Source organism: Xyrauchen texanus, chromosome 44 (assembly GCF_025860055.1).
Source record: "Xyrauchen texanus isolate HMW12.3.18 chromosome 44, RBS_HiC_50CHRs, whole genome shotgun sequence".
In the NCBI taxonomy this organism is placed as follows: Eukaryota; Metazoa; Chordata; class Actinopteri; order Cypriniformes; family Catostomidae; genus Xyrauchen; species Xyrauchen texanus.
The window spans coordinates 30,386,760-30,413,187 of record NC_068319.1 but is presented as its reverse complement, the minus strand read 5'-3'; the positions used below and the strand labels follow the sequence as shown (position 1 = coordinate 30,413,187).

The window sequence follows — 26,428 nt, the reverse complement described above, 5'->3', positions numbered from 1 at the left end:
CCGCATTTGCTAGTGGCGTAAAGTCAGGGCAGCAGTTCTTCACTTTGAAGCCGTGACCGGGTTGTCACTTTGGGTGAGGGACCTTACTGCCCGGGCCTACGAGGCGCACGTTCAAGCTTCGCCAGTAGGTTTTAGGGCGCACTCTTCCAGAGGGCTCTCCTCCTCTAAAGCCTTGGCTAGAGGTCTCCCTCTGCAGCAAGTTTGTGGTGCGGCAGGTTGGTCCTCTCTGCGCACATTCATTAAACTTTTATAGTTTGGATGTTCTTGCCACTCTTGGCTCTTACGCCCTTGAGTTGACACCGAACAAGTTTGTGGTGCGGCAGGTTGGCACTCTCCGCACACACTAATCACATTTTATGGTTTAGATGCTTTGTTACTCCGGACTCTTATGTCCTTGAGTCGACATCTCAGCCCATGCCTAAACAAGTTTGTGATGCGGCAGGCTGGTCCTCTCCGCTCACATTCATCAGTTTTTATGACAAGTTTGTGTTGCGATAGGGTTCTCTTCGCACACATTCATCGAACTTTATGGGTTAGATGCTTTGCTACTCTGGGCTCTTATGCCCTTGAGTCGACATCTCAGCTCATGCCTGAACAAGTTTGTGATGCGGCAGGCTGGTCCTCTCCGCTCACATTCATCAGTTTTTATGACAAGTTTGTGTTGCGATAGGGTTCTCTTCGCACACATTCATCGAACTTTGTGGGTTAGATGCTTTGCTACTCTGGGCTCTTATGCCCTTGAGTCGACATCTCAGCTCATGCCTGAACAAGTTTGTGATGCGGCAGGCTGGTCCTCTCCGCTCACATTCATCAGTTTTTATGACAAGTTTGTGTTGCGATAGGGTTCTCTTCGCACACATTCATCGAACTTTATGGGTTAGATGCTTTGCTACTCTGGGCTCTTATGCCCTTGAGTCGACATCTCAACTCATGCCTGAACAAGTTTGTGATGCGGCAGGCTGGTCCTCTCCGCTCACATTCATCAGTTTTTATGACAAGTTTGTGCTGCGATAGGGTTCTCTTAGCACACATTCATCGAACTTTTGGGTTAGATGCTTTGCTACTCTGGGCTCTTATGCCCTTGAGTCGACATCTCAGCCCATGCCTGAACAAGTTTGTGATGCGGCAGACTGTCCTCTCCGCACACATTCATCAAAAAATTAATGGTTTAGATGTTTATGCTACTCCGGGCTCTTATGCCCTTGAGTCGACATCTCAAGCTCATGTCTGAGACCTCTCGCGTTTTTGTGAGTACACTGCACAACCGTAGGGGTCCGGACAGCCCCAAGTCGCGGCGGTGTGGGTATTGCGTTCCCGTAGCGCTTAGCAGCGTAACATCGTAGTGAAGCCTTTTGTAAAGGGAACGTCTCGGGTTACATGTGTAACCCTTGTTCCCTGAAAAAGGCGGAATGAGATGTTGCGCTGCTTTGCCGCACTGGGACGTCCCAGGACTGCTCTTCAAAAAGAAGTATCTGACGACACCTGGTGACGTATCCATTTATAGCCTGGCCTCAGGTGCATCTAATGATTACATCAGCTGAGGCTATAAATTCCGGTCAATGTCCATTGACGTGTTCCACACATTATTCAGCTCGGCTCACAGCGAAAGCTGTTCCCCGTAGCGCTTAGCAGTGCAACATCTCGTTCCGCCTTTTTCAGGGAACAAGGGTTACACATGTAACCCGAGACGTTTTCAGCCTTTAATCCTTAACATCTGCCATTTTTAAGCGCGCATCGGGTTTCCCTCATATTGTTCTCTTATCGCGATTCAACTGCGTGCATATTCCACTTGCAACCGCGTTCTATTTTTATCGTGATTAAACTGCGTGCAATTTTTCAGCGCACACCCGTTTTTTCTCCTCTGCGGTACACAAATTATAGAGATTGCTAATGTGACGTCATCGTGACGTATTACCAGTGGTGAACGCAAAGCATTTTGGGAATCCGCGGCACAAACAGAAGGCGCCAGACTTGATTGCATGGAGGGATGTACGCAGTGTTCAAGGTGCCGTCTACCTGCTGTGGTATAAATTGCAATAGTCATTCTCACGATAGAAGTGGCATAAAGCTTAAGAACGGAAAAACCTTTTATCGTTTTCCAGCGTGGAAAAATAATAGTACAAGCCATGTTTCAGAGGTGACAAAAAGGCGACGAATGGCATGGATAGCAGCAGTAAGGAGACCCAAGATTACCTTCGATAACACTCCACCACACATGATGGTGTGTTCAAAGCATTTTCACAAAGTTAAATTACAGAGAGTAATTGTAAATGTTATGTTGTGGGCAAATAACCAGCGTGTTGTGTTTGATTTAACCAGACCATTAGATTTGACGTTAGGCCAGTGTTAACTGTTAACTAGCATGAAATGGCTAGAAAATGAGCTTAAGTTTACTATGTACTGAAGCGTAATGTTAATCAGTTTTAAATGTTGTACATCTAGGCTACATAGCAATTTATTTGGTGACCGTTTGCAGGCAAACCTGCCTATGAAATGTTGGAGTGTGATCCTGACTGGGCCTGGGATATGTGGTGCCTTGTGAGGGGGAGGATAAGACTTTGCTGGATAAAATTGTGGTTGTGTGCTGTGCTTTGACCAATATGTGTCCAAGTATTGTTGTTTTTTTTTTTTTTTCAAAAGATTTTGTAATGTCACTTCTCACATGTAATGATTTTTAGCCATTTCTGTAAATAAAATACACAAAGACTGAATGAAATTCTGCCTCCTTTATCTGTTAAGGAAAAATTGTGCAAAATCAGTTTGGATTGCAATACACAATTACATAACTTAAATGGTAGTAACAACCAACTTAATTTCAGTTTCTTTACATATTTAACATGTAAATACATTTAGATGAAGACATTTATAAAGAGTCCATAGAAAAGATAACTGGAAATGTATGAGGTAGGTTGTGGGTGATAAGTCACAGACATGTGCATCGCATTGCCATAACTCTTCTCTGGCTGGTGCGCTGCTGAATCCCACGCAACCTAAATGGAACCACTGTATAGGACAGTTCTGATTATCGCAAGCAACCATGTCTGCAAACATTCAGGCTGTCTGCAAAAGCACCACAACACAGCCTTTTCAGGTTGACCTCCCCTGACCAGTCACTATGCTTGTAAGAATCCAGTCCTTTGATTCCCTTTATTTTCTCGTCATATCTCGTCTTTGCATTAGGATGTAGTTTTAGGCGGTATGGTCCGACAATGTTTTCTTTAGCCCGCTGCATTTTGTAGGATTATATTCTGTTTTTCACGCTAATTTTTTTATTATTTTCATGCCACTAGCCTGCTATGCGATGCCAGCCAATGTAGACGTGCCAAACATACCCATAATTCTTTGCGTTCTGATGACGTTGCCACACAGTTGGTCACATGTCTTAGCAATCTCTGTTGCATCGATCTCAAAGCACCGCTTATCAAGAACAACAACAATCACCACCAACAACAAACAATATTGTGAGGGATTCACATCAATCTCAAACACATGCTCACTTTTTCTGATGCCGAAAAATGAATTAATGTGTTCATGACCTCAAGACTAGATTATTTTAATGCATTACTGCAGGGGCGATTCTAGGGTCAGAGCTTTAGGCGTGCTGAGCACCCAATGAACCCCACTGCCACCACCCACCCTCTTTTCACACAAAAACAAAAAAATATGTCTATTGAAAAATAACTTTATCATTTTAACATTGGTTCAACTAACTCCAAAATCCAGATTTTTTTTTTCTTTTTTTTTTTTTTTAGACCTTTTCAGAGCACCAGCTTAATTGTGAGAGTTCACACAGACAGCCCCCTGTAACAAACACAAAACCTTCTTCAGTCAGCTGGTTTTCCTGACCATTAACTCCATGTGCCTCCTTTTGTATCAACAGTCATCAGATTGGTTAGATTAGATTCAACTTTATTGTCATTGAACAAAGTAACAGGTACTTGGACAACAAAATGTAATTCATCTTCTGTAAATTATTTACAAAAAATGGTTCTTGAAAGGCTCTTTTTTGTGTGCCAAACTGAGTATGAGGGTATTGAGACAGCTTTAACTGTTTAGGACCAGTGTCCTTATCCCCTAAGTCTGAACAGCTCTCTTCTGTCTCTGCTGCTTTGGCTTAGTGGTCTCTATGTTGCACTCCCTCTGTCTCTTCATTTCTTTCACTAGTCAATTCCCTCTCATCCCTTATGGACTCTCCCTGTTGTTTTCCTCCTCCTTTATTATGAAAAAATGTGGTGTAAAATAATGTTACAAAAAGTAAATGTAATATAGGCTACTTAATGCCAATAAGTTAGTATAGGAGTATGAGTAGTTACTGTTTTGCTTGCCACTATTCACTATATGTCAATTTATTGTTGTTGTTTCCTCGCCTGGTTCTTCCTGCATGCTCTCCCTTTCACTTTCTCCTTCTCCATCTCCCTCTCTTTCCCTTGGCACTGACAATCATACACAAATATATTGTAGGCAGGAGAGTTGAGGTCAGTTTGTCATGTCACAAAAATGTTATGGAGACCATTTACAGATTCTAAGGATATGATCAAAAGGCACACAGAGGCGTGTCATTTTAAATGTCTTTATTGTTATTATTATTATTATTGGGCTTAGAAACTTTTTTAAATCACAAATTCCTTTGACAAGAGAAGCTGTATTCTCCATTGTGGGTTTGAAATAAATAAAAAAAATAAAAGCAGGGGACCATTGCCTAGATAAGTAATTTGATACAACAACAGATCGCTGACTGGCAGGCCACACACACACACACGCACACATAGAGAGAGAGAGAGAGAGAGAGAGAGAGAGAGAGAGAGAGAGAGAGAGAGAGAGAGAGAGAGAGAGAGAGAGAGAGAGAGAGAGAGAGAGAGAGAGAGAGAGAGAGAGTAATGCTAGGAGTTCAGGAGTTAAGCCTGGTTCAGGTTAAATCCTCTGTGTGTGAGGAATGAATAAATACAGCAAAAGAAAAACATTAAACTTTCTTTTATTGTCTAGTTTGATAGTCAGCCACATCTCAAAAATAACAGATATAAATCTAGGAATGATTAACAATTCATTTAAAAAGCCACAGTGAGTGTTTTCACACATACTGGTGGTATACAGTGATATGTTTGTTTTACTCTGGTCCAAACGCCAGGGCTTCATGTTTCCATGACGACTGACCAGAAAAGACGCACGTGATGTCATGTTTACATGACTCCCGATTGTTAAAATGAGTATCAAATGAACGATAAACTTTAACAACAGAGACACACGTACGCACTACACAGGTACGCAGTTTATTTGTCGCGCTGCTGTTTTTGTTTCACGCTCTAGCAGTTAATAAATAGAACTGCACGCGTCTTGCGGAAGAACATTGTAACCGGCACTACTTCTCTCCGTTTATGACTATGGACGAGTCACCCAGGTCCTGTGCTACTCCACAGCGGCGGCGACCCGCTGGATTAAAATAGTCCGAAAATAAACACTTATTATAGGTGTACCATGTTGATTCAGGATACTGACTACAGAATCGGAACAACTCTAGGTAAAAGGAAAGAAGTGTGAGACAGCTTTGGAGCAACTTAGATGATTCACAACGCTACATAACGGGTTCTCACTCTGCGTGTGTTTCGCGCTGGATGACGGTGGTGCTGAGCGGTGCAGGTACAGAGAAGTAGAAGAAGAGAAGAGGATGACACCGTTTGCTAAGCGGGGATGTTTTCATTTTCATCCTTAACACATACATTTTAAACCACAAACTACGGAGTATGTTTTGTACATTATTTAACCTTGTCAAAGACGAACAAAAATTTTAGAATAACATTTCTTACTCCAAGTTTTAGGGGTGCTGAGCTCCTTTGTATGGGTGCTGAAGCACCCCTAAAAAGGGGCTAGACTCGCCCTTGCATTACTGTGAGGATGTCCTGCAGGTTCAATAAAGAACCTTCAGATGGTTCAAAATTCAGCAGCTACAGAGCTGGCTAGAACCAAGAAAAATAGTATATCTTCCCAATTTTATCATCACCACATTGGCTACATGTTAAATTTATTAATTTTAAAATTCTGTTAAATTCTTACGAAGTTTGAATGGTCTAGCTCCACAGAGCGTTCACTATGATCACAAAATTCTGGCCTTTTAAAAATACCTAGAATCTCAACTTCCACTAAAGGAGGTAGATTATTTTCCTATTTGGCTCCTAAAATATGGAATAATCTTTCTAACATAGTTTGGGACTCAGTCTAGACTTTGATTGAGAGTGTGTGTCTAAAACTCATTATCAGCCAGGCATGCACCTAATTTATCAAACAACTCTTGTTATGCTGCATTAGTCAGATCTGCCGGAACCAGAAACACTTCTTGTATTCTATAATCCTGCTTTAAAGTAAATGGCATCTATGCTAATATTATTCGATTGTTTTCGTTAGTGTTCCTATTATTATTATTATTCTGCTCTTGAGTCTATGGCAGTCCATAGAACTGCTTCCGGGAAAATTATGAAATTTGGCACACAGATAGAGGACAGTCTGATCTGTTACCACATCAAATTTGGGGTCTCTACCTCAAACCCTCTAGCACAATCCAATGTGCACTCACATTTATGTTAATAACTTTTGAACCATGAGTCCTAGAAATAATTTTTTCCTGATTCCTTGGCTCAAGACAATTCGATTGCACCCTATGATGTCATTTTCCTGTCATGAAACTTTTTCTGCTATTATACATTTTCTGAAAAACCCTACCTTTTCGAAGTCGTCCTAGTCCATTTGTCGGATTTGGATGAAAATTGGCCTGCATCATCTAGGAGGCACTCACAACAAAAATGTATTCACAGAATTTTGATAAACCATACTGTTTTTGACTGCACTTTTGAAGAACACACAAAATGTAACTTGAGGCTGTATCTCCGCACCGCTTTGAGGGATTGGGATGAAAATGTTGGCGCACTTCCCCTTAATGGTCACGAGATATGAAAAAAGTGAATTTTTGCTTAAAACTTCTAAACAGTTTGTCATAAAATCATCAAATTAGTCTCATTAGATTCAATGGGATATAGAGAGTCCAACGATATGAAAAATTCCTATGTCGGCCATTTTTAACTTCTGCCATTTTGAATTTAGTCATAAAATGCTGTATTTTACAAACGACTTGGCTTATCGTTACGAAACTCAGTATGTGTCTTTGCCATCATGTCTCCATTGACTAGTTCACAACTGGGGGTATTAAGACACGATTTTCTTTAAAGTTGCTTTAGAACCATGTGTATAGTTAAAATTGCTATACAAATGCATTTAAATAGAATTCTATCTGTACCTTAAAAAAGATATTCCATTTCTGTTGAAATTGGTTCATTCGTTAATTTTTAAAGCATCATTGGGCAGTTATAATACATTCATACATCATATAAGTTCCATCTGTACAACATTACTTTTCAATATCATTCAACAGAGGAAGAGCTGGATTATGATTGTTCATGCTATGCAGTTTAATTACAGCTTGACCAGCCTGGAGCAGCTGAATAAATCTGTTTTATCACAATGAAGGCAATGGATTTCCATTGAACAAAAGAAACATGTAAAAACCCAATAGTACATGATTACTGGTGCCACATTTTAGATGAAGAGCTTGAATGGATCTTTCTTTCAGACATGACATAACACAATGTATGTTTCTATTGTATCTTAATGGTGTGAGGTAAATGCTATGACCATAAAACAATATAAATGTGGTCTTAAAACAGCCTTTTTTTAACACTAAACAAGATGTTTAGATGTTTTAGTATTAGCAGTGACACTTAGATGTTACAAAAATCCAGGAAATGAGTAGGCTACAAATATCATAAGAATGGGAGTAATGTAGACCTATCTAACTTGCATGTCACTGTGGTCAACTGGGTCCAAAAATGTTAGTTACAATTGGTTTTGACAAGTAAATAAAACACATTTACATATAGATGTTAACTTAATAAGAAACTGCAGCATAATCCATATTCTTTATTTAATTGTAAGAATAATAATCTGACCTTCGCTGATGTTAGTGATGCAAGCAATTTAAATCAAAGACACACAAACCATCAAATGCAGAAAACTTCTGTTACACTCACTTCTAACAACTTTTAACTCAGTGGAAAATTTGAACATTTACTATCAGAAGTTGCCATTTAGGATGCCTAAAGACATTTTTTAAGTCTAGTTTTGTATATAAACAACAACAATAATAATAATAATTTCATAGCTGGTTAGAAATATTTATGGAAATGTTTCTAATTTCACTTGCAATTAGCAGGTGTGGCACAACGTTAATGCTGGACTCTTGTGGTTATGCTTCTGTTACTGTTAATGGCATTGCTGTGAAATAATAAAAAATACTAACATGGCTTCAAATATTAATATTCTTTCTTAACTTGCCTTTAGTAAAAAAAATCCAGCCATTTAGTAGCACTTTTATTCTCCTTGAATATCATGCATTCTATTTACTCAAGTTCAGCTTGAAATAAAAAAATAAAGCTTTGTATTACAAATATACAAATTATTGCTGTAATCGATTAAACATGAAATGATGTCCATGATCTAATTATTGGAATTTACACCAAAAAAAATTAGGGTGGAAAAAATGTGCATTCATTTTCTCAAATTATTACTGCCTATCATGAAAAAAGTCAATTTAATAAATTATGCTTATACTAATATCTGTACATTGATGGTACAGTTCACCCCGTTTTAATTAAATCAGAATTTATTCAACTTATGATATGACTTATTTTTTTCTTTAGAGCACAAAAGTAGATGTTAGGCAGAATGTCAGCGACTGACAGCTTTAGTCACATTCACCATTATTGTTATTCAATAAGTGAATCATGTCTCAGGTTAACATTCTGCCTAACGTCTTATTTTGTGATCATTACAAGTCATACAGGTTTGGAACAACATGAGTTTGAGTTGATGATGGCAGAGTTTTCAGTTTTGGGTACACTATTCTTTTAAATGGCTATTTTACAGTATTTACCTTTTAAATACTGTATACTGCATAATTTTGCTTGTTCTTTGGCAAAGGACATCATTGAGATATGTCATAATAGTAATGTCGCAATCTGGGTTCAACTACAGAAAATCCAGGTCTCTCGACTGCCCTGTAAAGAAAGTACATTGAACAATTAATAATTTTCCAATGTACTGAATTGACAGACTTTTTTTTTATCATTATTACATTACTTCACAGCTCTCTGGAATATATGATTGTGTTTGGTTAAGCCACAAAACTGATTTCTAACTATTCATTTCGTGACTTACTGTATTTCACTTCTTTTGATAATAAATAAGCGATAAAATAAAAATAATTTCTACTCAAATCAGTCTTTTATTTTGATGCATTTGTTTATTTGGTAAGCAGCAATGTAATAAGTGGGAGAATGTCCAGGCAGACGTTCATTATCACAAATAAAACCCGGTCAAGGGGATACAAGAACACTCCACTTTGCATCAAGATGGTTTACTGTGTGATAATGACTGTCTGACTACACATTACCCCTAAAAATAAACAAATGCTGCTACAGTATGCTGCTTTTTCATCATATATATTTTTCAACTGAACATGCTTTATGAATATGCATACAATAGTGTGTGTTCACTTACTTGTATGTCCAGCATTTCTTCATAAGGTCGTACATCTCCATTGGGCATTCGGGTGGGGGGGGCATCCTATCTCCACTTTCAATCATCTGAATGACATCATTTCCCTTCATCCCCTACACAAAAAAACATAACATTAGCCAACATCATTCAGATTTCGGATGAACATAATCAATAATCAACATATCAACATGCAAATTATCAATATGTTTAAGCAATTGAAAAACAAGAATTCAAAATAAATTGTATATGTTAGGGCCCAAGCAACCCAAGTGCGAAGCCCTATTCTTCTTCTAAGGATTCTTATTATTATTACGCTTCTTTTCAAGGTTTTCAGTACTTTTCGGGTACATAACATGCGTGAAAACTCTTTCACACACATCATAGTCGCTGGCCATTAGGGCATGGCAGATTTACATGATCGGGGGCTATCTAGCACATCCCTTTTGAGGTACAGTCACCAAACTTTGTATACATATAGATCTCATCAAGCCAGACAACTTTTGCGCTGTCAGTCATAGGCTCCGTCCAAAAGGAAGTTGGCATTTTGGATTGTTTGAAAAATGGAATTTGAAATACTCCTCCCAGCGATTTAATGGTACAGGTACAAAATGTGGGCGACATCATGCCAAGATATTGACAAGTGTAAATTGCGATGATATTTTTTATATATCGAACGGTGTTGCCATGGCAAAGCAACAAAACAACGTAAACAAATGGAATAAGGAAAAGTCTCATATCTTCTGCATGCAGAAAATTTAAAACGTCAAAATTGAGCCAAAAGTTTCTCCTTGAGGGCTGATCACTTTGATGTGACTATTGTGAGTCACGGTCGTAGCGCCACCAACTGGCAGAAGGAAATGTGTCACTTATAACAGACGTTGAAAAATATAATGTTAGCTTGAATTGCTTAAAAAAACAGATTAATGTCAAGGCATTGCACATTTTAAATTCTGAAGGGTTTCTTGATATCATAAATACTGTTGCAATGGCAATTCATTAAATGTCATCATCCTTTTTGTGCATATTCACTTGTTTTGAGGTATTTGGCATCATTTAATTTTAAAGTTTTATGTTAATAAACATATTTATTACATTTTATATTAATAAAATATAGTACAAATATTTAAAAAAAATACAAGATAACCCATGTTCCATGTCTAATCCACTGTCTGTTAATTATCTGACTGGCAATTACAAGAAATGTCCAATAGAGGGTATCCAAGCTCCATTGAATGATTCCCAACAGTTCTATCGGGAAGACATGCAGGCTTGAGTGAAGTTTGAGATGCCATTTATTTGATAGATGTAAAACGGGAGGTGATGTCTCTCTCTCTTTGGCGTAGGCCCCGTTCGGCAGTCTGAGGGAGTTGTACCTGGAACCGTCATGTCCTGCCGGAGATAGGAGGCAGGGGCGAGGAGCCTACCCCCAAAAAGAGAGAAAGTAGTATACTACCCCAAAAGAGATGATCCAGTTTGGTACGAACCAGGTCTTTTGTTGGGCGTTCATTCCGGAGGAGGAATTAAGAGATGCGAGCGTCAGAATTTGACGTGAAATTTGCAATACCTCTGGCGTGGTTGTGTGAAGCCTTTGCGATGGGAAAGCAGTTTTTTATTTTTTTTCAAGTTTGATTTCATCCCTGTGCATTTCCTCTTTGTCCTAGAGTGTGATTTTGGGCACTCCATCGAGAGCCCCTGGTTGAGCAGAATCTTTGCTTTAGGCCGGCATTGCTGTGCAGTGTCTTTGTTGAAAGATAAACGACATTTGATATGAAAACCCTCCGGCGAGGGAAAGTTGTTTGAGGTATCTTTGCCGAAGGGGACAACGTGTGTAGAGCCATATGATAATGGCGACGTTGCGTGCAGTCCCTTCGTTGAAAGACATGTGGTATGAAAACCCTCTGGCGAGGGAAAAGTTGTTTGAGGTATCTTTACCGAAGGGGACAACGTGTGTAGAGCCATACGATAAAGGTGACGTTGCGGGCAATCCCTTCATTGAAAGAAAACAACATTGATATGAAAACCCTCCGACGAGGGAAAAGTTGTTTGAGGTATCTTTGCCGAAAGGTGAGCAACGTGCGTAAAGCCATATGATTATGGCGACGTTGCGGGCAATCCCTTTGTTGAAAGAAAACGTGTGATATGAAAACCCTCTGGCGAGGGAAAGTAGTCTGAGGTATCTTTGCCGAAGGGGACAACGTGTGTAGAGCCATACGATATTGGCGACGTTGCGTGCAGTCCCTTCGTTGAAAGAAAACAACTTTGATATGAAAACCCTCCGACGAGGGAAAAGTTGTTTGAGGTATCTTTGCCGAAAGGTGAGCAACATGCGTAAAGCCATATGGTTATGGCGACATTGCGTGCAATCCCTTTGTTGAAAGAAAACATTTGATATGAAAACCCTCTGACGAGGGAAAGTTGTTTGATGGTTATCTTTGCCAGAGTGAACAGCATACATAACGCCATACGATAATGGCGATGTTGTCGTACCATACCTTGTTGAAAGCCATCTCGTTATGGTGCGAGTTTCCGGCGAGGGCGGCTGGTTTGAGCAATCCCTATGCGATGGAACTGTGCTTGAGATTATGGAAGCCCGGCAAGGGGAGGGGGGACATAGTTATGTGCTGTCCTTGCGAACGGTGAGCTTGCTTGAATCATTGTGTAGGTAAGGATGAGCTGGGGAAGAGCCACCGACCACCACCAGATATGCATGAGAACTTATGGCTGATAGAGAGTTGAGCTTGTTTGATGATTTGGGTCAAGTTGACCATTTCAGATACGATTGGGGAGAGCAGCGGCTGAGCATCTTCATAGTAGATTCCAGTATACCTCGAAGGGTGCCCGTCGAGCTGGTCTGTGGAACTCCTGCAAAGCAAGGGAGGGAAGTTGAAAAACCCGGGAATGTGTCTGGCTGGGATGATGAAGTTACAGGAAATGCTCTGCCATGTCAGACGTCTCATAGGGGACATGATGGTTCGAGGAGGGCCAGACTTTATTGATTGTAGTAACAAATTGTCGCATGACTACGATGCGTTTCAATTTCTGGAGGGAACCCATATGACGCTGGCCGTGATGATGGGTGTGGAATAAGAAAGGCCTATTTTAAACTTTTTTTGTAGATGTAGCATGCTGTGTCATCACGGAAATAGGCTGCAGTGGTTCTGAGAATGTATTTCCTATTTCTGAACTCAAACATATATTTTACCCCATATAGGGTAAAGAACCATTTCATTGGAGGGTAGAGGGGAAAGTTGTTTGCTGGACCATATGATGAAGTGCTGTACGAATGGCGAGGAAGGATTTGAAGCTTGGGTCTCGGTGTCATTTCTTTCTTCCCTCCGCTGAGCCGCATCGAGACTACGATTGTAGTTCGAGAACATTTGTTAAATACATTCAATTATGAAATATCTAGTAATGGGATTACTTACGAAGAGAGCGTCTGGAGCGTAGGAAGCTATATTGAAGAAAGTATATTTCTGGCCATTCCCCTGTGAACCATGGTCCTAGACGGCAACCCCTGAATCCTATGGAGCCATGTCCGAGAAATAGTGGCGTGTCATCCGGAGATTCTCGCCATCCATCATCGATTGGTGGGTAGGAGAGGCTGTCTATGGAATGAGCTAGTGTGAGGAGGCGGAAAAAACGGTGGAGTGGCCTTGAGGAATGATAAGCATGGCAAAATTGAGGGGCCTGATGGGGCTGGAGATTGCGTTAGGAGACCCAAACTGACCAGGGAACGACGTGAAAATAGACCTGATCCTGTCATGTTTCTTTAGGGGGGAAGCTTGCATGGTTAGAGAATGTGTGATGTCTAGAATTCTAGAGACGTGGCTCGTTGTGGGTTTTTCTCTCTCTCTCTCTCTCTCTCTCTCTCTCTCTCTCTCTCGCTCGCTCTCTCTCCTCCATCTTATTCCCTTGGAGCAAATACGGTGAGAAGAATAATGTCTCAGCTTCATGAGAGTTTAGTTGTTGGCTGTAAAAGGAACATGAGAGTCCTCATGTACTCCCGAGCCATAGAGCCCTAAAGATGCAGTGGACAGTTTAGTTTTTGAAGGAGGTGTGCCCCAAAATATACAAAAATGTGTGCATGTTTGTTCAAATCATCTTGCACGAGACTGCTTTGTGAATGTGTGTTGATATGAATCAGGATCTTCAAGAATGTGATTCTCGAGCATGGATCAGTTCCGGCTGTTCATGTCCCACCTTTACGACCTGAAGATGCAGTATTGCACTTTATATTTTGTGAATATTTGCAAATCTCCTTCCGAATGTGCTTGATAGCTGATTCGACGGCTGATGTGCCAAGTTACCATTGTCTCTGACATATACCGGAGACCAGATACACGCACGCCTAAACATGTATGGCTGAATTCCGGCATTTACGCTGTCGATCATATTGGTTCTGATTAGTTGTTGCTGTAGTGGTCTGACCACGATGAGTGAATGATTTGTGAAGACATGCCAACGAATTTCTGCTCTTTGATGATGCCTGAATGATAATAAAATGGAAGTATGCCATGAGAGGGGAATTACTCGCTGTAAGACCCGATCATAGCGAAATGCCTTACACTGGTGGTAGATAATCTGATGAATAGGGGAAGTGGTGCGGAGCCTACCGCTAGGTGTCAGAGGCGCGCTGCAACATTTTCTTACTCCATACGTACTTCCATGTTCTCTAAGAAAATGCTGCGTTTTATGGATTGCGTAAATGCGCCCTTGGAGGCGCTCTGGGAACCTCATCGAATGTTGTACCGAACGAAGTCAATTCTTTCACAAGGCTTGGTGAAGGCTATATTAAACCATTGATATGTATTTGTTTGCACTCGGGAGTGACGTCACTCTGCTTGCGTTTAATATATTTGCATTCTGATATATGCATGCATGGATATGCGATTAATGTTAACAGATTATATGTCTTTTCGAAGGTCTAAGTGTTCGACGTTGATATCCGATCTCTGTTGCATGATAGCATTCCTCCAGAAACAGCAATTTGTTTATTTGTGCCGGAAGTGCGGATGACAACATGCAATATCAAAAACGGGACTTCAAACCTTATTATGAAATAGTGATCGCCAGATGAATCCAGTTCAGCCTGCTTGGTCAATTTTCCGTGACAGAGTTCATTCTATAACGTCCAGTAGCACTTTTGTACGTAATTATAAATCTTGATATGTTCTCCATGTTTACATGATATCTCGCCTGGAAGAATTACACTTCATCGTCGTTCTTCGAAGAACTATGCAATCTAAGCAGCATTCCTGTTGTAAAACTGTGTATTATCTTATATGTGAAGTCTTCTAAACAGAATGAGAATGAGGGGGGGGGGGCGCACATCAACAGGTGATGTCATGTTCCCTTGGAATGCTCACATCATGGGCTCGGTCTTCCTAGTGAGTAGGGCATAGGGATGATAAATTGGATTGGAACGCACCCGTTACGTGATTTGGGCGAAGGCGGCCGCAAAATGGGGGAATCTTACTGAATGAAGTAATGAGAGCCCGTATGATGAGCGTTGACTGTACATGATGATATGCCTGAATACTTATCTTAATTCCCCGATGGGGAACGCTCGGGCATGCAGACTGTGAATGACAAGTGAATGAACCTTGACCGAGTTGCCCTCATGAGATTACGTGATTGCCTGCCATACTATGAGAGTGAATGCGCTGTAGACATGAAATACTGGCTTTTGATGTTGATGGGAATGCGTTATGATGAACAGGCAGCGTTGCAACTTTGTGATGAACAGGTAGCATGGCAACGGAAGGTCAAGACCCATGACTAGATCTGAATACATTTGATGGATATGAAAATGACTTAGCTTATTTCTGATGGAAGCCGGCTGCTGCCTGAGCCGATGATTTTGCAATATTCGCAGGGTGCGCGCTCTTTTCGCGCCAGGTTGTACAATGCGATTGAGAGAGATCTCCTGAGTGAATGAGATATGGGAGAAGATCCGGGTTTGCTGGTTGTTTACTCCCCATGGGTTTGATGTTGGCAGAAGTTGAGATGAAGTGACGACGTCATTGGAAAGGGAAGGCGGGCTTCCAGAGATGTGCTGTGCACTGTTATCATGTGGCCTGGAGAAGTTGAAGCGCGTCTAGTTTCCGTGTTAGCACACCGAAACAGCAATGTGATAGATTGTGAGCGGACTTATAAAGCATTGGCTTACGTGCGATTGGCCAGGAGTTACCCAGCTAATGATGTGATGATGTACACCTTCTGCTGGTCTTCACGCTAGAACTACGCTCCACTTCCATTTCTGAGTACAGAATGGGTGGGGACTGAGTTCATGAGTTGGTTGAGGTCTTTTGCAGTTGAATCCCATAATAAAAATGCAAACAATGTGTCCCCACTCCCCACGGATTAGAACCTTTAACCCTTTCAAGCCGGGGCGTTACATTTTGGGAACAATTATTCCTATGGTTCCTCTCTCAGATTCTTCACCGTCCAATCACTGATTTTATTTCTGAAATCTGCCAGATACTCATGACAATATAAGCTAAAGGCACATATGATTGGTTAAGGGGTTACTGGGCGTGAATAATAAATGTATCATCATCGTCATCCTTCATTTGCCTGGGTGGAGACAGAGGGGATATCACGGGAGATTTACGCCAGTGTTGGACTTACTGCTTTTCAAATTGAAAACTGAGGCGATCTTTCAAGGTAAGAACGTTATTTAACATGTGTTGTCAATATTGTCTATTGAAAGTCAAAACGTTTTAGTTACGAAGCATTTATTTGTAGGAGTAACTAGTTAATTCTGGAAAAAATGACATGACCGTCTTTGTTCATCAGACAGGCAGCTAGCCTCTATATTTAAGCAAATTTCTGTGAAACTTGCTAAATAAACATTAGATAGCAATACTATGTACACATTTAGCTGTATATCAATAATTTTTTGTCCAATTTTGTGGCTTGTGGAATATAGTCAAACTTTCTTAGTTACGAAGCATTTATTTGTAGTTGCGCTGCTAGCTATTTTCTTCCTGGAAAAACGTGACCGTCATCAGCGAGCCTCTGCTTTTTATATAATTTTTTTGGGCAGTTTCTGTGAAACATGCTAAATAAAGCTTAACTAGCAATGCTATGTACATTTTTAACTAAATATCAATAACTTTTTCGCCAATGTTGTCGCTTGTGAAAAATCCACCTGAAGTAATGAGGCAGAGTGCAGATGCTTTTCAGACCTTTTTTTAAGCTGTTTTTGTTTTTTAAACTGCCTGAATGCCCGGATGCTTGCTTTATGTTCCACCTCTGTTCGTGGTGGCACAGGAAAATTAATACTGAAGAAACATCACCTGACACTCACACAAATAAGCTGTAGAACAAGAGCGAAAAGCACTTTGTAATTATTTTGGATTCATTGCATATTGCACAGCTCGCTTTGAGCATAGATGTTAAATACACTGCAAATGAGCAACACTACAAAACTAAAACGCTCCCGCACAGACGTGGTGTAAATAACTGATTATGCTGATTAGACCGCTTTGTTTTTAATGAGAGCATTCGTAAGAGTGCTGAACACCACTGACATCACTGGACTTCCTGTTGCTGACGGCACGCTGCACAAGTGTTTGTTTGTAGCCTGCTTAAGCTGCTTAGCATTGCTTATTCTTATTCTCAAACGTTCATCATTATATATATCCTTTGTCATTTTACCGCGTTTCAGGTTTTTCATCTTTTTCATCTGCGTGTATTTTACCTGTTGCTGATGGCACCTAGCTAGAGTCTGGGTTTGTAGCCTGCTAGTTTTTTAGCATCGCTTATATATATATATGTTTTCAGCCTTTAATCCTTAACATCTGCCATTAAGCACGCATCGAGTTGTCCCTCGTATTATTCTCCTATTGCGATTCAACTGCACCCGCGTACCATTTATATTGCGATAAAACTGGCTGCATTTTTTCAGCATGCACCCATTTTTATCCTCCGCATTACACAGATTATTGCATCGATCTCAAAGCACCGTTCATCAAGAACAACTAACAACAACAAACAATTGTGTGAGGGATTCACATCAATCTCAAACCCTCACCGCTCAGGAACAACCAACAACAACAACAAACAATTTGTGGTAAGTCATGGCATCCACTCATGTTATTTCTTCCAGCATTGCAGGTCACATGTTTATAATAGCCTCCTCTGTCAGCAGTGAGGTATTCACATGTGATAAATGTAAGAAATTAGTCAGGCTGACGGAGAAGTTTAATGAGTTAGAGACTCGCATCTGAACGCTAGTGGAGGTCAGTGAGAAAGAGAAGCCTGTAGATACCATTTCGGATGCGAGTAGTAGTACAGCGAGCAACATACACACTTTGGTACTGGCTGTAGAGCCCCTACAGCAGGGCATTTGGGTGACGTCTTGGCAGCATACTCGCTCAGCAAAGAGACACCACTCTCCCATTCCTGTTAGGGTTTCCAATCGATTCTCCGCACTCAGTGATGCTCCCACTGAGAAACAAGTTGAAAAAGCCCTTGTTATTGGCGATTGTATTGTAAGGAACGTGGAAATAGAGACTCCAGCCACTATTGTTAATTGTATTTCGGGTGCCAGAGCATCTTACATCAAATAAAATGTACAAGTGCTGGCTAATGCTAAACGTAGATTTTCTATTGTCGCACCACTTCGATTAAAGAAATTTAAAGAAATACGCGTGCACCATGGTACAATGATCACACTCATGCTCTCAAGAGAACAGCTCAGAAAATGGAGCGCATGTGGAAAAATGAAAAATTTGAAGTATTTCGTGATGCATGGAAGGATAGTGTCTGAAGCTACACACAGGCACTAAAAGCTGCCAGGTCAGCATATTTTAGTAAACTCTTAGAAAATCACCACAACAATCCTAGGTGTTTATTCAGTACTGTAGCTAAATTGGTTAGGAATAAAGCCTCAACAGAACCAGATATTACGTCGCAGCACAAGAGTAATGACTTTATAGATAAAATTGAAATAATCAGAAATAAAATTGGAATTATGCAATCATCTGTCATAGTACCTCAGAAAACAGTGTCTAATAATTTTCGTCATGTGCAACTTCAAACCTACACTGTCATAGGCCATGAAGAGCTAACAAAATTTATCGAAATATCAAAAGTCGCAGCATGTTTGTTAGATCCTATACCAACTAAGCTCTTAAAAGAGGTATCTCCTGTAATTTCAGAACCTCTTCTTAATATTATTAACTCCTCGCTATGCTTAGGACATGTCCCAAGAAACTTGAGAACTGGCTAATTATAGACCAATCTCAAATCTCCCATTTATGTCATAAATACTAGATAAATAAAGGTAGTATCCTCACAAATATGTTCATTTCTACAGAGAAATAGTACATACGAAGAATTTCAGTCAGGATTTAGGCCTCACCACAGTACAGAGACTGCACTTATCAGAGTTACAAATGACTTGCTGATCAACTGATCGCGGCTGCATTTCTCTTCTAGTGCTTTTAGATCTTAGTGCTGCATTCGACACGATAGATCATGACATTCTCTTGAAAAGGCTAGAGAATTATGTTGGCATTTGTGGAGTTGCATTAGCATGGTTTAGGTCATATTTAGCAGACCGCTACCACTTTGTCTATATAAATGAGGAATTGTCAAACCAAACAAAAGTAAAATATGGAGTGCCACAGGGATCAGTTTTAGGGCCTATTATATGCTTCCCCTGGGAGATATTATCAGGAATCCTGGAATAATTTTCCACTGCTATGCCGACGATACACAAGTTAATATTTCTTCAAAACCTTATGAGATTTCACAATTCTCCAAATTAGCAGAGTGTATCAATGAAATAAATGATTGGATGGCCAGAAATTTCCATCAACTCAATTCTGACAAAACAGAGGTACTAATTATTGGACAAAAACACTCTAAAAATAAGCCACTACAATATAATTTGACTCTCGATGCATGTACGGTTACATCATCTTCAACAGCGAAGAACTTAGGTGCTATATTTGATACCAATCTGTCCTTTGAAAATCAAATTACCAATGTTTGTAGAACAGTATTCTTCCACCTAAGAAATATTGCTAAATTACGTCACATCTCTTTTGCTGATGCGAAAACTAATTCATGCATTCAGAACCTCAAGACTAGATTATTGTAATGCTCGGAGGATGTCCAGCAAGATCAATAGATAATCTTCAATATGGAGTGGTGGTGGCGTAGTGGCTAAAGCACAGGGCTGTTAATCAGAAGGTCGCAGGTTCTAACCCCACGGCCACCACCATTGTGTCCTTGAGCAAGGCACTTAACTCCAGGTTGTTCTGGGGGGATTGTCCCTGTAATAATTGCACTGTAAGTCGCTTTGGATAAACGCGTCTGCCAAATGCATAAAAATGTAAAATGGTTAAAATGCAGCAGCCAGAGTGCTAACGAGAACCAAGAAGTATGATCATATTAGCCCCATTTAATCAACGTTACATTGGCTATCTGTTAAATTCCGTATTAATTTTACAATTCTGTTAACTACGTACAAAGCTTTGAATGGTCTAGCTCTGCAGTACTTAAGTGACCATCTACCACGCTATATTCCATCACGTTCATTACGATAGCAAAATTCTGGCCTGTTAATAGTTCCTAGAATATCAAAATCCACAAAAGGAGGTAGATCCTTTTCATATTTGGAATAGTCAATGGAATAGTCTCCCTAACACTGTTCTAGATGCAGACACACTCCCTCAGTTTAAGTCTAGACTAAAGACTCATCTATTTAGCCAGGCATACACCTAATTTATCAACACATTCTCACCCCGACTCGTCACGTACGTACGCTTCAGGCAGTTTCGTCACATATTGACGCGCCGGGTATACCTTTGGCGTCATTTTTCGACGTGCAGGGCAGTCCCATAGACTTGTATGTATCTCCGCGAACCGGAGCGTGTAGCGTTGAAATGTGACGTCTCGTGTAAGCTCACGCCGCGAACGGGTGGAGAGTCGAGACCGCGATAAATAACAATCAAAAGGAATAGGTTACAATGGCCCTCCAACTGTTTTTTGATGTTTAAAACCCCGGACACGTCGTAAAATGACGCCGTTCTACATATGTCCGAACCGGAGCGTGTAGCGTTGAAATGCTCACGCCGCGAATGGGTCGAGAGTCGAGACCGCAATCAATACAAATCAAAAGGAATAGGCTACAATGGCCCTCCAACTGGTTTTTTATGTTTCAAAACCGGACGCATCGTAAAATGACGCCAAAGGTACACCCGGCGCGTCAATAAGCGACGCCAAGGGGTCCTGCCCTAGCGTCCGTATGTGACGAGTTGGGGTGTGAGAATGTGTTGGCCGGAACCAGAAACATTGATCATGATTTATAACTGTGCAATAAATTGAATGGCATCTATGCTTATATTATTTTATTTGTTTCCCTGTCTCAGGACTGCTATCCTGAGGTCACCAGAACCGGCTGGATCCAGCGCAATTCCTGCTTCATGTTGGACTCAACTGCTACGTCTTGCTGAATGATGATGACTAAATACAGCCGGTACCAGCCAAACATCACTTCAGTCTATTATGATGGACTTAAGAGGATTAACTGATGCAAACTCCAACCATAAGACATGGGATACTTCATATGCCATTGTCTGAACCTTCGATTTAGAATGGACCCAACCGAACCTCACCGAAATTACCGGCCAGGTTGAACTGCGTTTCACATCCCTGATCTTTGCCTACATCACCTCGGTCTATTGACGGACTACGATCTTGAAATGGAATGCATAGACTAACAATTGCCAACAAAAGCCTTCATCAGCCAATTAACAAGGACAATTGCATCTATGTGAACTTCTGCAGTTAATCCAGGATGAACTTCAAAGAATTAGTCATTAATCTTACAGTTCATACAAAATCGATATTTAAACACTAACCCTTAACACTTACAGTTTAATAATTTTAAACCATGACTTTAACTATACATAAGTCATATTTACATTATATTTATGATGTTAGCCAGAGGGGAACTGGCCCTCACAGTGAGTCTGGTTTCTCCCAAGGTTATTTTTCAACATCTTATGGAGTTTTGTGTTCCTTGCCACAGTCGCCTTCAGCTTGCTCACTGGGGTTATTAATACATGTATTATTTAATTACTTAAATAATAAAGCGATTAACAATCGTATTTTATCTAATTACACAATGATGATTCATCGACATTATAGACATTACAGTTTTATCGTCTGTTAATGCCTGATCTTCTGTAAAGCTGCTTTGAAACGATGTGTGTTGTGAAAGGGAGAATTTGTCGCGTTGTTCGAACAGTTTTGTTTTGTCATGTTAATAAGTAGGCCAATGTGAATTTGATTTGTACAAAATAGCAATAAAGTAATTCGGCTGAACTGTTCTAAGTGTGTTTTGGAAGTGTAGCCAACATAAAGAATATGACATGAATAGCATATGTCAGGAATCACAGTCATTGTTATCGCGTCTGCTATAATTAGACGCATTTGTCACGCAGCTGCTATTGGTAGTTTTTAAATTTTGACGAATCGCACAAACTCCGAAAGCAAATGACTGTTTTTAAATTCCATAACTATTCAGTGTATGGATTTGTGACGAACACACTGTTGGCTAGTTTAATTTCACGTTTCACTGAAACACTGAATGACCAATAATGTCTCATAACCACCAGCCAAACCACTCAGGGGACAGACATTCAGGATTTATTTCATAGAGTCATGTGTGTGACAACAATAATCTTAAACAAACATCATAGTATACTTCTAAACAATATATTGTTCAATAACTTTTTATGTTGGCTATAACATTGAATTTAGATTAATGGTGACGTGTGTAGCATATCTATTTTAGAAGAAAAAAAAATCAAATTTTAATTCATAATTTGTTTTCTAAATTTTTGTTTTAATTATTAAAGTTCTATCAGAAAAAATGCTTAATACTTCTTAAAAGTTCAGTTGATATATCGCACATTCTTAAAAACATAATCTACAAAATTCTTTAAAACTGTCATACTGTGAAGAGGCTGATGAGTTTTCAGATCGTTCCTACACTATTGTGTATGAATAAACTCCAGCAACTTTCCTTGAATCCAGCATCCGCATTGGCTATTCTCTTCATAAGTGTTGAACCCTATGTCCTATTCCCTTTGAAGACAATTACTGTCCCCTATGAAAGCTTTAGAGGGCAGAAAAGTGATAACATCATTAAGAACTCACTTTTTAAGTAATTCTTATTGGGAATTCTGTTTATAACAATCGAATAACACAGATTGTGCTCCCTTTGAAGTACTCTACGAAGGCATGATCACCACAGGTGAGCACACAGTAATGAGTGCTGAACAGATATAGGGGGAGGGTGCGATTTCGTTCTAGAAAGTATTTGATTCAACCATCAGAATGGGGAAAAAAATGTATCTCAGTGATTTCGACCATGGCATGATTTCTGTCCTTTCTGTCAGCTCGAACCTGTCAGGCCATTCTGCGTTGATCTCTCTCATCAACAAGGCAGTTCTGTCTACAGATCTGCATGATTACATTTTTGGAGTGGTACACATGAGACTATGGCGTAGGTTTGACTCAGAAGTATAAATCGGCCTTAACACAATTTTTGCCAATGAACTTTAAAGGTGAAGTATGTCACACCGCTAGTCTCACCAAATGAGACTGCACAAAATAAGTTTTCAAACAGGTTTCCCCTAACAGATTGTGGGTATTTAAACTTGGTCACTTCATGCGTTTTTACTGATCAGATTGCAGATTATATTTACACTGGGACACTTACATGTATCTTTGCAAAAAACATAAATCCGATCTTCAATACCAATAATGCAATATATGCAAATTCAACTTGGTTTTGTGATAATGCTTACTTTTTTGATGATGCTTATGTCGGCTTATGGACAGCAGCAAAGCACCACCCAGTCACCTGTCAATATTCCACTGGGCTAAAACAAGAGTTTTAAAACATTCTCTCAGTCTAGACTAATGACTCATCACTTTAGCAAAGCATATAACTAGCTAATTTATCCCTCAACCCATTACACTGCATTAGTCAGGTCCAGGGGGGTTTCTATGGTCAGTGGATAATATTCAAGGCTTAGCCCAAACCACTGTGGATACATATGGCCACCTTTGATGAAAATTAGCAATATAAAACACTTCATAATAAAAGTTTCAAATGTAACATCTGTGAGGTGTAATTTATTTAATAAAAAGGGATGTCCCAATGGCATTTTTCATGCTGGTGTCAGCACAACACTGTCTCCACACATTCACAAGGGACCACATTTGAAGAGTGCCACACATGTAGTCTATATATTTGAGTCAAAGACGAGACGTCCCCCTTTTGTGTCCACAACAAATTAAATTTACAAATATTTTATATAGTACATAGAAAACCTATTAAATGCAAGTGTCTACTTTAAAGTTTCAAATAATTTTTGCAGCGATAAATTGACAAAATATGGGTGAAATAATGCTCCAATCTGTGTAATTGTAATTGTGATTAACTTTACTGGACAAGCTCACTATTTGATATAGGTAGCCAGTTGATTGCCTGCAATATAAGCTGAAGTAGTTTCGTCATTCGGTGTAATGCAAATTCTCTGTTACACCACAGTGTCATCCATTACACTGAATGACAGTATCACTGTTTAGATAACAATTTTAGCATTTTATTTATATTTCAGATAAATGAGGGATGTTTAGCACTGACAAATATGTGTTAAACGTTATAAATATTAATATTTTAATACATTTTTGTATTTTTGTATTTTTAATAAAGATAATTAATATTATTGATTTATTTTAGTATTATTGAGTTTCCACGAACAAAGAGCGAGATGCTAGGTACTGCCAGAAAGTAATTACAGACCCAGTAACTAGGGCAGCACTCTTAGCAAGGAGACGAGAATTGCAATTGTCAGAATAATAGCTTACCACTATTTCTGGACAGAGATTCCCCCCTCCCTAAGTCAAGTTCAAGAGAGGCCACTGAAGGGATTCCCCACCCAAAATCCCCATCCTGATAACATGTAATTTATGTTGCCAAACAGAAAGTATTCATATTTAATAACACTGAGTTTATATCCATGTCAGTAATTTTATATTCATGTCATAATTCTGAAATCTGCATTTCAGCTATCAGAGAAGAAAGCAAGCAGACTTGGGTGGAAATCCTGATCATCCGGCAATGATGCTGAAGCTGAGAAGATGCGATGGCAGGAAAATCAAAGAAAACACAGGGCAGAAGCAAAACCTATTAGGGCAGTTCTGGATCTTACACCCGATTCCTCTTGAAAGAACCTCTCCTGCAGAACCCACTCCACACCAACATTGTGAAGATAAAAACTGGGACCTGGAATAATCTTTTGAAAGTCTTCAATAGTAAGCTTTACTCTCTAGCAAGACACCAGTATAAGTGGCTCCACCAAGCAGAACAGTGTCTAAAGGAGACCCTTCTGAGGAAGAGGTTGTACTCCGCATGGACTTTGCAGAAAACTATGCTTGCAAATTGGTCACTGAAGTGCAGGCATTTCACTTTGGTGGCAACCGAAAGCAGACCACCATACACACAAGTGTAGCATACACATCTGAGAGTCACCAGTCCTACGAAAGGGAGGAGATATCCAGGACCCTAAAGATCTTCCAAACCCTCCAAGAGATCAGTGGAACAAATACAGAAGATTCTGTGACCTTGGAACCTGCTGAAGTCTTAAACAGCAGATTTGTTGTGGTCCTCTATGATGACAAGCCCTTTGTTGGGCAGGTTCTGAAGGTGAGGAATTACAGATTAAGAGCATGCATTAAAGTGGAGCTGGAAAGAATGCATTTGTGTGGCCTGAGACACCAGACAGAATATTTTACTTCATATATGAAGGCAATAGTGTCTGAACCTGAGCCATTAACACTGAGGAAGTCCAAACCCACTAGTGCAGATTGGGAGAAGTTTACTGAGTAGGCAGAACTGTGTGTGTGTGTGTGTGTGTGTGTGTGTGTGTGTGTGTGTGTGTGTGTGTGTGTGTGTGTGTGTGTGTGTGTACGCGCATGTGTATGTGTGTGTGTGTGTTCTAAGTTCTCAATGAAATGAGAGATATTGAATATATTGTATTGCCACCAATGTTTGTTATGTTAACCGAGCACAGATATTTTCATGCTTTCTTTGTCTTTGTTGACAATTTTGGTGCTTTATCATTATGCAGTAACACAATGATGAGTGAGTGATGTATGCAGTCATGAAATCACAGACCCTCCCTGTACCGTTTCTCCCTATACTCAGACTAATGGTGCGTTCAGACCAGAGGTGTCGAGAGCGTCAATCGACCGGAAGTCATTCATTTTCTATGACAGCCAGCGTCTCTCGGCAGCGAGAAGTGGCGCAGCGAGTCTTGGGTGGTGTGGGCGTTAGAGGAAAGTTCAAGTGCAGCCAACATTATGGTAATGAGCTTTGACGCAGTTCGGCGGCAAACTATTGGAATATAGAAGTGCTCCGCTCTAGCGAAGTCTAGAGAGCACAACAGTTTAAACTTTGGTTCCCCCCAAACATTAGTTCCGAAGACAAAATGGAGGAGAAACGTATTAATGCCGTGGTGGGTTTTCCCATAATATTTGATCTGTCCCTGTTTGCTTACTGGGATATAAATAAAATTAAAAAACGATGCATGGACAAATGTGTCTGAAATTGTTGGTGTGCCAGGTGAGTTGATGAAGTGGATATTATGGTTAATATAATATTATATAATAATATATTAAAATATTTAATGAGGATATACGCTACTTGTGATATGTTGTCAAAACGATACCGGTCGACATGTCTGGATGTTTTGTGGTCCCTTTAAATATAGTTCACAAAACAAGCATTCTC

General features: G+C 40.0%; 1 protein-coding gene across 2 annotated transcripts in view; it reads right to left on the bottom strand.

Annotated features, from left to right (window-relative positions):
* Positions 1–6,426: 6,426 nt before the first annotated feature.
* The window catches only part of LOC127636548 (tyrosine-protein kinase SYK-like), a 75,639-nt gene continuing 55,637 nt past the window's right edge, over positions 6,427–26,428 (bottom strand). Inside the window, exons 12-13 of one of the 2 annotated variants that reach the window (XM_052117144.1) lie at positions 9,601–9,713; positions 6,427–9,098 (exon numbers count right to left, since the gene is read on the bottom strand). In XM_052117144.1, the coding sequence (XP_051973104.1) occupies positions 9,026–9,098; positions 9,601–9,713 (186 nt within the window). In that variant the 3' untranslated portion in view covers positions 6,427–9,025. The remainder of the gene's footprint in view (positions 9,099–9,600; positions 9,714–26,428) is intronic. The other variant, XM_052117145.1, reaches the window with a different exon arrangement.